At 36.0% G+C, this 13850-nt stretch overlaps 1 protein-coding gene across 3 annotated transcripts in view; it reads right to left on the reverse strand.

Annotated features, from left to right (window-relative positions):
• The window catches only part of LOC145686532 (uncharacterized), a 179729-nt gene that overhangs the window by 23989 nt on the left and 141890 nt on the right, over positions 1–13850 (reverse strand). For all 3 annotated transcript variants that reach the window (XM_081759970.1, XM_081759968.1, XM_081759969.1), the window contains one exon: positions 11229–11364. Coding sequence is in view for 1 of the 3 variants with exons in the window: in XM_081759968.1 (XP_081616094.1) it covers positions 11229–11364 (136 nt within the window). In the remaining 2 variants the exon portion in view is untranslated. The remainder of the gene's footprint in view (positions 1–11228; positions 11365–13850) is intronic.

Consider the following 13850-nt stretch of genomic DNA (forward strand, 5'->3'; position numbering starts at 1 on the left):
ATGCCTATTCTCTATCAATACAACACTTGGTATAATCATTTCTTATCCCCTATAGTATTTTTCGAGATACATTTGGATTGTATGCTTTTACCCGGGGCCCCTCCAGAGGGGTCCAAAGTTGATGGAATGGATTTATGAAGGGAATTTTCCCAACATTCTCCCAATTTTCCCTGTACAAATATGTTATGGGCCCCAATACATAGCACCTCAGGAAAGTTTGTTTCATGCTGAATAGATTAAACTATAAGCCATGACTTTCCAATGAACAGTATTGATGCAACAACTATTTCACTGCGAGTCTGTGATTTTCTTTATACTAACGGGTTAATGGGTCCCAACTCCGTTGTCTATGACACCTAATTTTTTGTGTATGAACATATCTTTGTTATGTTTATCGAATGGACTAGATTTCATTCGGATGTCCGGATGACAGGTTCATGTCTGTTCCTTCTCAGAGTACACATTTTAATCAAAGTTAAATGATAGACCACATTGGCCCTAGGGTTAATTGTATCCAAAATTTCATTTGAAATAGAAATTAATCACTTTTTTTTCGTTAAAAGCAAAATTTCCGGAAACATTGTAGCATATACCCACTTGCATTAAATTTTAAGCGATTTTGAGATCCGGCCATCTTATTATTACAGTTGTACCTCCCGTCCTTTTACAGTTTACCTCTTTTCGTCTTTCCCAGGGGAAAATTTTTTTAAACGCTGTAACATGTATTTCATTTTCAAAATCAAAAGCTTAAATACCAACTTTTATACAGAGGCGAATCTTGAAGGTAAAAGCTGGGGGGTGACAAAAATATATAAATAATAGCTCCAATTATTTATGTCACTCAAAAGAAAAAAACTAGAGGGCCTAGGGTTTCTAACCTTACAGGATTTCCAGATATGGTCACTTTAATATAACAATTGTAACTCCTACCTTTTTTCCTTTCCTTCTTTCTTCGTTCCTACTAACAGAAATATTTTTTGAGAGACACTGAAATACGTGTTTAATTAATTTAAATGACAAGTCTAACTATCAAATATCATGTTACAAACTTTAAACAATTTCAAGATATACTCACCCTGTTATAACAAGTTTAACCCAACATTTCTTTCTTACTTTTTCTCCCTTTCTATGAGAAATATATATAACAAAACGGCGAAACGTATGTCCAACTATTGCAAATGTGAAGTCCATGTACCAAATTTGATGTCTCTACGCTTCAGATATTCGGAGATATAGATATTTTACTGTAATAATTGGTGCCCTTGCCTCATCCCTTTCCTCTTAGAATTTTCAAAAAATCCTTCCTTAGTGGTAACTTACGCCACAAATTCTATGTACTGTCAAAGTTTCAAGTGTGATTTGGCCTGAGCATTAATCAGTCAGTCACTTACGCATTTACTGACTCAGGACTTTTTTTATATAGAGAGAGAGATTACTACGTAAACGAAATGTGATTATTATAAATTGCAATTACATATACAGTAAGTTACTTTGCACTTCAGGGTTAACTTTGTACAAAATATGAAAAGAGTTTCACAGTTCTCTGTCGATAACCATGAATTGTAAAGAGGAAGTTTCAATTGTCACCTTAAGATAGAACATATAAGTATATTTTGGCTATGATATTGGAGGTTACAGTTCAAATTACCCAGAAGGTTTGTTGTTTTAGAAGTATGAAAAACAGTCATTGTAAAGGCCGACAAAATTTTAAAAATATTATCTACAAGAATTTCCGTCAAAGTCAATTTCGTAGATTACGAATGTTTATAATGGAACTTTGATGTAATAGTTGAAGTATGAAACGTTTTAAAGATATAAAAGAAGTAAAACTGGGAGATGGTGGATTCAGCCTCTAATTGGGGTTACTTTCCACCGGTCTAAAGTAACTCCTTAGATGAAAATTATTACTAGTGGTAACTCTCGCCTTCTAAATTTACGAAAATTTCCTATTTAGGTTGATGCCGGAATGGGTTTCCTCTTGGAAAGTAAATTATGAACAGTGGGGGATCCAGAAAAATAGTTTGAGAGGGGCTTCACTCAGAAAGGCTTCGTTATTTTAAAAATTACTAGACTTTTGGGTCATTTGAAGCTTATACGCATAAGAATGACCAATATTAGAATTTTAAAAAAGAAAACAAATCATGCAATTTGGTGGGCATCAACCTGAAAGCCCCAAACCCCGTAAATCTTCCACATATTGTGGTTGGGAAGATATTTTTGGACATAAGGAACAACCAAGACAAATCAATCGCCAGATTTTTTTTTTTCGTTCCTGAGTTGGCATTTTTGTGAGACATATCAGAATGTGGTCTATCAGAATCTGCTAAACTATCGGAATGTGTTACTGTGTCGATACCGGAAAATACATAATTTGTTTACAAATATAGATAATTCACACTAAGTATCGATAGCGATACCATCATTCTAATATCAATATTTGTAGACAGTATGCAGTTTTATGTGGGAAGTGAAATGTATAAATATTGAAGGGAAAACATTGCACACAAATGTTATGTTCGTATATTTAACATACTTTCTTGTATGTAGTGCAAAGTATCCTCACCTACGGGGTTGCAAAGTATGATTATATTTCAATAACTATGGTTAAATTGAATTTTACTAATACACTTGCACGAATGTTTTCCTTATATATATATATATATATATATATATATATATATATATATATATATATATATATATATATATATATAGACGATTCACGGTTTGTGCAAACATTGTGTTCGCGTAAACACTCGGCCATACACGGTTCAACTGTTTGCACAAACTTCAGTTCAATTTTGAGTTTGATCGCGTAAACATGTCCACTGAAGCATCATTTTTAGCGATAGTAATTGCTTGTGCTTTCAAAGGGGAAAGACCGCAAAACCAAGAAGGAAGAAGAGGGTGAGAGTGAAAGATTGGTTCAAGAAACGGTCTAATTTATCGTTTATGGGAAACGGTTATCAAAATTTAATAGCCGAGCTTGAGATAAATTCGACTGTGGACTTATTTACGAATGGATTCAACTATATTTGCTTAAATATTGGAAATTTTTACACCTCTTATTCGAAAACAGGATAGAAATTTGATAGATGCGATATCTTCCGAGCAGAAATTGTTTGCCACTTTGCGTTATCTTGTGTGCGGAATCACGTATGAGGACTTAAATTTGAAACAGGCAATGTACCTCAGACGCTTGGACAAATTATTATAGAAACATGTGAGGCCTCGTTTTTCCAGATTCCTGTTTTTATAATCTATACTCTTTACCTTCAACAGTTCAGGTAAATTTTGATAAAGTTCAATAAATTCTCGCCAGAATTCTTGAATCCTATTCATTGACGCCACAGCACAAGAAATAGCCGGTTGAACACTAGGCCTCCTACTCGGAAATAAACCTCATGTTTGCACAAACATGCCCATACACGGTCCACGTGTTTCCGCAAACATCGTGTTCGTGTAAACAATCTTCGAACGAGTTCGATGTAGAAAATGTTTGCACAAACGCTTGCACAAACAGTTCATACAGCACCATACACGGTTAAACTGTTTGCATAAACAGTCTTGTTTGCACAAACCGTGAACCGTGTATGGATCCTATTACAGTACTCATAAAAATATATTTTGTTTTTAAAGTAAGGTCGTTTAAATATATGTAAGGAAGAAACTAATAAAATCTGCAAAGTTCTAGTTTATTTAAAACAAAACAGAAAAAGGTAATTCCTCAAATAAATCAATGGGTTAAAAGAATCGAAGATGTCGCAGTTGTTCAAAACTGCAGATATTAAATTATGTGCAATAGCACGTGATCAGGGTAAAATAAAACGCGAGCGGTTTTCACACATTGTGGTAGCCAATTATAACCAACATAATGTACTATCTTCGCAATTAGCCTTAACTAAAATTATATTCCCGCTCTTTTCCTTTCACTAGTCCTTTTGAAAATATAATTAAATTAATAACATGTCTATACAGCAGTTCAAAAGATTGTTTTTCTATTTACACCTAAGGGGCCAAATATTTTTCAAAAGTTAACAATTTTTTTTTTTTTTTGCCACCTTTTCCTAAGTGAAAAGAGATAATGAAATGTAACTTACCTCAGTAATAGATAATATTATTCTATACCCGAAAATACGCATAGGAAGAATTTGCAGTGTTGCCATCCATAGAATTAAAGTGTGACCAGAATTTGAATTACTCAAAAATCTAGATTATGGCAGCAACTACAGAGTTTTCATAAAGTATGGACGGATTTAATTGGCTTATAATTTACATAAAAATGCTCATATTGAAATCAAATAAAGTGCAAACGGTAGCGGAAGGATTAAATTTTTACCTGTAATCTGCACCAGCTCAGTTCATTCACCGCCACACCTCCAACTGGGCGCCATTTACGTCCACACATTCGCGTAGGCGGCGCTGAAACCCACTCACAGCGTTCCGCCGTGTTTGATCCGAAATGCCAGCCACAGACGCCCTGATTTTGTCCTTTAAATTCTCTAAACCACTTGGCTTCTTTGCATAAACTTCCGTTTTCACATGACCCCAAAGCCAGAAGTCGCAAGGGATAAGGTCGGGTGATGTTGGCGGCCAAGCGATCGGGCCACCGCGGCCAATTCATCGGTTAGGGAATTTCTCGTCAAGGAACTGTCTCACCTTGATTGCATAGTGAGGGGGTGCCCCGTCCTGTTGGAACACGATGTCGTTCTGGATTCCACGTGCCTCTAGTTCCGGAATGAGGTATTTCTGCAACATATCCAGGTACGAATCTCCATTCACGGTCTCCTCTTCAAAAAAGAACGGTCCAATCAGATGATCATAGGACACAGCGCACCAAACGTTCACTTTAGGGCTATCTCTCTCATGTGTCTCAAATTCCTTTGGGTTTTCCGTGCCCCAAACGCGACAGTTGTGTAGGTTAACCTTCCCGGAGACATGGAAGGTTGCCTCATCTGAGAACATGATGGCTGAAAGGAGGAAACTGACCCTTGCCCTCCCTCTCCCTCTCTCAACGTGTTCAGAGTTGCCGCTTATCTAACAGTGTTGCCAACTAAAAATTTAATCCTTCCGCTACCGTTTGCACTTTATTTGATTTCATTATGAGCATTTTTATGAAAATTATAAGCAAATTAAATCCGTCCAGACTTTATGAAAACCCTGTATAAAAATGAACTCAACGGTAATTGATGACTTACCATGCTGTCTGTGTTCCTTGTTAACTACGTTTTAAACAATATTTGTATATATTTTGTAATAAAGAGTGCAAAATAAATAATGTTTGATTATCATTAGAATTAAAATACAAATATTATTTTGTAGTCTGCCCCCTTAAGTATTGCATAATTTCCAAATATTTTGTTTTGTTTAATAGACTACTTGTTTATCAGAAAGAAAAGGAAAACACTATTGAAGAAAAGTATTCAAAGGGCGAAAGGTCAAGGATGTCTTTCTGTATTTCTTTTTACAGGTCAAACATTTGCCGTAGGATAAACACTTGAGCTTACAACATTAGGTATCTTACCATCGTTCTGAGGAAATGGCATGCATGTAGTAACTTTTTTTTAAAAAAATGCCCTCATATCTTAGAGTTTCTACAACGACTTACCTCTTGTTAAAGCAGTGTTTTAACTGTCAAATTTAATTTGAAATTGTATTAAAACTAGCATTATTTAGTATAGCGAGGCCTTTACCCACATAAGACGGCCCGAAAAAATTGCCCGGGGCCCTGCCCTTCAAAATACGACTCTTGATTTTAAAAAAATATATGTATAAGATTATTATTCACTCAATAAACTTTTGAATTTTACAAAATCCCAGAATAGTCAAGCCCTTAACAATTCTATAAGTAACCCATCTACAAGACACCAATACATGCACCGTGAATAAAAATATTCCCATTATTCTCTCCACCTAAATGTTCAGTGTATTAGTGAGTCAAGTTGCACTTAAATTTATTGTATAGTATTTTTGTAGGTGCAAATGGATAGTTGTAAGATTCAAATAATATTTTCTGATCACTCCTGAGCAAACGACACATTTTTGCTACGGGAAAACACCTTGAAACTAAACTAAAAAGAAAAAAAAAGAAACTTATTTTTCAATACTAATTCAGGAGACACTTTGCTGTGAACGAAACACTGAAAATAAACATTATTTCAGTTGGTCATTGTTCACTGTCTAGCTTCACAAATCTAGCATTCAGTAGTCATGCAGAGAAATATAATGCAGATTTTATTATTTCAATTATTTGGATTTTAATCCATGAAATTTTTATATTTGATGATATTGCGCCAAATGGCAACAAGGCGAATTCCAATGAGAAACATAAAATTTAACGAAAGTTGTTTAAGAAACAAGTATCACTCCATTATTCTTAATTTTACGCTTCTGTTAAGTAGCTGTCTGTGATATTGTGATTAGTAGTAAACAAAAGCTTTCTTGAAGTTGTCTCAATTACTTTCCCTGAATAATAATAATAATAATAATAATAATAATAATAATAATAATAATAATAATAATAATAATAATAATAATAATAATAATAATGATGATGATGATAACAGTCGCTCCAGCAATTTGTGCTCATTAGTGCCCAATTAGCAGAATTAATACTAGTCTCTTTGAAAAGTTATGACACAGGTAATTTGGCTGGGTTAACCTTACGTTGGTCCAATCATTTTCTCCGAATCGATAAATTTTTACACCAAAAGTTACAGCTCAGTTTCCAGAATTAGTATCCTGGTCTCATGAAGCGAACATTTTAGGATTCAGATAAAGTGATCTGGAGAACTTCATGGACGTAATGAATTTACTTCCCTGATGTAGAGTGAATACTTCCACTTTGATTAAAAGATAATACTACGTTTCATGATAACTATCGTAAAAAAATTTAAAATACCAGTTTTTGATGTAGTATGGCGCATTTTATATTTTTAAGGCTTCACAATTATCTCCATTATTTGGATTTACTCGACCACGGGAGAGTTAACTCTCCCCCTATTAACCCCTTTCTGCATGATTTTATTATTTTAGCGAAAAAAATCAGTATTGGAAATTCTCATATGGGAACTTGAAAAATGAATTAAAACTTGAATTTTAGATTGTTCACTTAATTCAGACGAGAAATAAGTAAGTGCCATATATGACTCACCCACAACTCACAAAGAATATGCCAGATGACACCAAAGTCTCTTATTCATACACGTCAATATCTCACACAGCAGAGAATACAGTCATTTGGTGCCTTTGATAAATCACAGAAAAGCTAAAGTGAAAAACCGGGATGTGCCATATATGGCACGGCATGCGGTAAGGGGTTAAAAACAATATATGTTCTGCGATTTCTTAAGAAATAATTATAAAACATACGCGTACACATTACGTACACATTACATTGTAATAAAATAGAATAATTATAATTATTCTATTTTAATACAATGTAATGTGTACGTTTATTGACACTTCAAGACGTCAAAAAACTATATGCCGTACGATGATACTGTTTCTAGAACAGGTTAATTGTATTTATATTAATTTTAATGTGGAAAAATAAACTCGGTTTACGAACGAATCGCAGCGAATTACGCGTTACGGAATGGATTGAGTTCGTAATGTGTACGTTTACTGTACCGAATAAAAGATAAGATCTATTATTATGTACTATCACCATATAGCTCTATAAACCAGTGGGTTTTAACTTGTGTGTCTTGACGCAGTGGTATGTCCCGCAGTCGTATAGGGTACGTTGCAAAATTTTAGTATTTAATAAACCAATTACTTAGAATTCATCTTGAAATAGACTGTACCAGTTAATGTCTCCAACATCAGAAAACAATGCCCTACACTACATTCTGTACAGTCACTTATAGTCTTACGCTATTACTGTAGGGAAATTAGTAAAAATGGTGGGAAAAATTCATAAAGTGGTAAAGATGTGTACAATTGTGATCCAATTTACACTCTAAAAGCCCTGAGAAGTCCGAGTGGAGCTTCAGCCGCTCTCTTGAAAAATGGCTTTTGCCGTCATCGTAAAACGACTTTTTTGGTATTCCGCACATAAAACGGCAAAAAATCGTCAGAAGAGAGAGAGAGAGCAAGAGAGAAAATTTGGTACAGATATGTGGAATAATGGTCCAATCCATGTGTTAATTGCATCCCTACTTCCACGCTGCAGGACATTAAAATTATGCGAATTTATGCTGCTTGTACCTCCAGAAAATGCGTGATCATCAAAGCAAAATGTCCACAGATGAGATAGTAAATACTGCGATTGTGCGTATTTTACCATCAGAAAAACTGGTAAGTTCTGAAGTGGTTTGTGGACAACTTGACTATACAACAATGTATCATGTGGTCAATTATGAGTATTGAAGATCTGTGTCATGGTGGCGAAGTGTCAGACAGTGTTGTTATTAAATGGATTTCGAGCATACCAGCCACAACTGGGATTGCTGACAGTCTCAGAAGCTTTTATGATGTTAAAGACAAATCGGATGAGTAACATGTAGAACTCGAACATTCAAGGAAAGCTCGGAACGATGACGATGTTAAGAATTTCTTCAACTAGCTTCGATGCCACAATCGTTTTTCTGAACACAATGAACTTGTGTTGATTGCTATCGGCATCACAGATGATGATACAATCAACTGTGATGCGACTTTTGAGATTGGGACGATAGCAGTACGAAGTACAGTTAGAAGCAATTTCAAAGATATTGAACTAAAGCAACGCAATAAGGCACGTCCCTTAGCAGCAGTGACAAGTGGTGTGCGCATACCTGTAAACACTGTACTACTGTTTCATCGAATAGTTGGAGTCATTAAATGTGACGAAGATTTGGACGAGTGCTTTTCCTACGAACTTGCACCAAGACGATTGTACCTGTAGAACTTCGTTTCGAGAAAAAAGTCGTTTTACGGGATGTCGGAGGCCATTTTTCAAGATGGGGGCGAAGGCCCAATCCGATATCCCAAACTTTTATTATGTTGATTAGACCATTATTTCACACACCTGTACCGGCTTTTATCTCTCTCTGATGATTTTCTGGCGTTTTGTGTGCCGAATAACAAAAAAATCGTTACTTGGCCATCAGTGATGGTTTTCCAAGATGGCGGCTGAAGATCTACTCGGATTTACCAGGAATTATAGTATGTTGATTGGAGCATTATCCCTTCTTCCTACAATGTTTCCATCGGCAAGTAGCGGTACGTTATAAAAGTCGTTTCATCAGTCGAAATGCGCAGAAATCTTCCGGACTGTCGTCGAGGAGTTTTACAGGAATGTCAATGATTTCTGGTTCCTGCTGAAAGCCATGATAGAACCAGAAGGATGATATGGAAATACGGCTAAAAGCTTTGTCCGTGTAAATACTCACTTGATTTTTGTTGTTCCAGACAAACAAGGGATTGTTCCCAATACATAGATTCCCATGATGGGTTCCTGGACGTACGCAGCATTCATCTACACGTTTTTGCCTACCTACGTACTTTCAAATTTTCCTTGTATCTGTATCCGGCGATTTCTGAAGGGAAACTTTCTTAGCTTGGATAGTAAAACTAGGCAGTTCCTTTGCTGCCAGATGTGTCAGGGTGAGTAGTTGCACGAATGTTACCATTATGCATGAGAGAAATGTGACACTGACTTTCATTTTGTCCCTGTCAGGTGCCTTCCGTACATCTTACCTTACATTATGGAAATATTGAGTGGGAGGAGATTGAGAACATGCAGCACTCCCAGACGGATAGGAATGACGTAGCTGAAAGTAGATTGCATAAAAGTTAATCTCTGGACTTTGTCACATTCGGATGATGGATTCTTTTTGGCCTACTAATAAACAAAGTCCACGGAACATTTTAGTGAATTCTTCCCCTGATAACATCCATAGTGAACTCTTCCCCCGATAGTGGGGCTCACTTGTTCTTGGATGACTCTGCTTGAGCCTTCTTTGTAAATACATACGCGCAATATCTTTAGCTGTGGACACTTTCACTGGCCGATTGTACGAAAATTGCGTACGGAAAACAGTTTGGTATAATATTTCCAATACCGGTTTACTTTTGGCGCCACTTCACTAACACCAATAGGACACTTCGGCACTTAGAATCTGATATATTACACAGTTTAACTTTTATGACGTAATGGAACATGTGACAGTAGCGTTACCAAAGAGGTCAGATATAAATCTATTAACCTTCTGTATTATTAGTGATAACAAGACCTAAAAGCTGGGATGTCGAAATAAATCATTAGGAAGAAGGAAACTGTATTTTGTGGGTTGATGAATAAAAGGTTTAAGAATATATCAAATGTCAGGAATATAGGCACTAGAAACAAACGGTGTGAAATGACTGGCATCATTCGAAATATGTTTACGGAAAACAAATTAGAAATTTACTTTGATGAATAGAGAGATGATCAAAAATTGTTAGGAAAATGAATAGGAGAGGAACAATTTTGCTATATTTGAAAAGAAATTAAGAAGAGAAGAAATGGTGTGTCTAGTGTTTTAATAGAAATTATTCTATTAAGAAAATAGTGAAAAGAAAGATGAGTGAATAAAATTAGTCTAACAAATGGTATGAATTAGGGATGGGCAATTTCGGAATTTTTACTTTCCGGAATTCGGAACGTAATATCCAAAAAAATTCGGGATTGTGTTGTTTTTGCGACTGCGTTCAACAAAAATCAATCGGCTTTTTGGCTACCTTGACAATAACCACAATTCTAGTCATACGATGGCTAAAGTACATTGAGAAGGAAATTTAACATTTTATGGATGTTGCATTATACACAAATCTGACGAATATATTAACTTTTTAAAATTGTCGTAAAGTAATTACACATTAAGAATGTTGTTTTGTATCTACAGTAATGTTCTATGGTTTTTAATCAATCTTGAATTTTCCATCTTCGCTGTGAGATGGTGTACTATGTTTGCTACTCATATTTAATAACTTCTCACCTCCCTTGGTTGGAAAGATATAGCAAATGAGAACCACAAAAAATTACCTTAATTATTGTCCAACGATCTGTATATAGAAGTCTCTATCATTTGTTTCTTAATTAGAATTTTAGTGGCTATTCTAAATTATGTGCAAGACATCTAAATTTTGAATTACATAAAATCAAATAGACAGATGATATAAAAAAAATGTTTTGGTTGGTGCTAATTATAGTGAAACATTCTATCACTTTTTTCAAACTTTCAAAACGTTCAAATACGTACCTTTCTCTTCTTTCCTATGGTGATGATTTTCAATTACGTATCCAAATTTATATGGTCTGTTTTCATCCGTGTACTTATCTTGACTTGAAACTAATGGTAACAATATACACACAGTGAGGACTCCCCTCAGAGTCAACTGAAATGAAAAAACGTACTTTGATTATTTTTACTACATTATATTATACATGACAGTTAATGTGTACTGTTTATCTCTTTCTAAAAGTTAAGAACACGATGTATTGCCGTTATTAAGAAACTCTTTTAGGACCAGCTAAATATCAGAATAGCAGGTCCGGATTAATGGGGGGCTTAGGGGGCTGTAGAGCCGGGCCTCCAGGTGGACGAAGGCCACCACTCTGATCAAAATCTCTACTGGCTGTCTAAAAAGAATCATACAAGATACACTCATCATCACAAGATAAAATATGACCGAAGTATGAAAGAAATTTCATCCCTTGTTACATCCACCGTCTTAATAAATGAGCATAAATTAGTTTGAAAATGAAAATCGAGTATAGCGCATGAGAATCGTGAATGTATTTTCTCGTTGAATAGAAGTGTTCTGCAGTCCCTTGTAATTATAGAATATCCAGTCCCAATCCGAAAGAAAAATTAAGTCACTGGGTAAATGCACAATAGGTTATGTTGCCTTTGTCAATAAGGGTTCCGTCGATTTATGAACTCTGTATGCGTGGTGTCAGGTAAAATGTTTGACCACAATAATAGGTGGTTTATTTCAAACACGTTTGTGCGCTGTGAGATGCACTCACCCCTCGCCTCTTCTTTCTTTTGTTCGCGGTATAGTATAATCTAATACATGGCATGATTCATGTTGTAGAACAACGTGCATTTCCTTTACTTTCCTACTGTACTTTCACAGAAATGTATTAGCAAAGTCAACAGAAGCCATATTTTTTTTTCTAGACCAGGGCCACCAGATGAGTGTATCCGGCCCTGCTCAACAGAACTGGAATACAAGACATGCCTTTCTTATCTAAAATTAAAGTTTTCAATTTTCTTTATTCTATTGGCAGTTAATGCATATACTGTCCAACGACTGCAGAAAAATTACATTCTGCAATACACATACCGTATTGCATTTGAATGTACAGGAACCCAAGCTGGGCTGATGGCTAACTGACACCCATTTGCCGATACTACTTATATGCTGCAATCTGCGCCTCGAGCAGGACAAAAAATGCACCGTACTTTTTTTCTAAATAAAGTGATACCATCACTCGAATGAGTATATCTATAAAAGAAAGTTGAGTCTTAATTAATGTTTGTAATACGCTTCTCTATCGGTTAAACTGTAACTCTTAATTCACATTTGTACATTGGTGTGCAAAACTTAAAGATAGAAAAAAAAACTTAATTTTCAACTAACAACATATTGAACGTTTGACAGAAATGAATCAAAGGCCCGCAGCATTTTCCCAGAAATCTTCTACATGCGCACATTGAGTAAGGCATTGCATAGCGTGATGTCAGCGTGAGCGTTGCGCCGAATTGATTTGCTTCCTCAATATGAAGAAACGAATATGTCAGTCAGAGACCTGTTAAGGTGTATTGTACTAGTGTTTCTCAGAAAAACAGGTCCAGGGACAATATTTGGGTGGCTTCACATGGGAAGAATCATCGGGAAACTGGGAGAAGGACGAAGTGTTACAAGTGTGGACCAGGAGTTAGGTATTGCCTCCAACATCCATTCACGTAAACGAGGAGCATATTCAGAGCCAGAAACAATGCTATACGAAGAAGATCTGTTGGTTGACCATTGTCAGCTACAGAAGCGGACAACGGCTACACTCCGAAATAAGCAAGAAGAGATCGACGTCAAACAACGAGTGCAATTGCAGAGAATTGCAAGTCGTCCAATCTCTTACTTCACAATAGCACATCTATAGCACGTAGATGGTTTCTTTACCCGATGACCATTAGGTTGTATTGTTTTGACACATCTACTAGTCAACGTTCTGCCAACGGCGATTCTGCTGGCAGCGGTGGTAGCGTTTGCGGTTCTGTCACGATCAGAACTTGACTGAGGAGTAGAGAGGTCACATTCTTTTTTTCAGTAAAAGCAGATTCAGTCCAAGTGGTGATACTGAAGGTATACTCATCTGGTGAGGAGGAAACATGCAATGAATCCAAGAACATTGTTGACCACGATTATTTTGATGATCCGATGATCTTGTGTGAAGAGCCATAAAGTTGTATGGGCATACCGACCTCTAAACTTCTGAATACTGTATACAATCTGGTCAAAACTTCTCTCTCAAGGTTAGCAGACCATAAAAGTGAGATAAATATGGAGATACAAAATGTGTAATGTAATATATACAAGGATAACTGACAAATCAATGTCTACAGCAGTTATTCAAATTACTGTCTCTGTACCTGAACACATGTTCGTAAACGACGCGGTCAATCATCAATGGGAGCACGCACCACAATCATGCCATTATTAGCCACTGCTTTCACTATAGCAGACTTAAAGCTATCCACAGTCATGTGAGATTGAACACACGCCTTCTCCAAATAGAACAGATCTTCTAGTTAAGAAGATTTAAGTCTGGATTGGACGAGGGCCATCCTTCGGTGGTGATGGACGTAATTTTGTTG

Source organism: Thermobia domestica, chromosome 5 (genome assembly GCF_964235325.1).
Source record: "Thermobia domestica chromosome 5, izTheDome1.hap1.1, whole genome shotgun sequence".
Lineage (NCBI taxonomy): Eukaryota > Metazoa > Arthropoda > Insecta > Zygentoma > Lepismatidae > Thermobia > Thermobia domestica.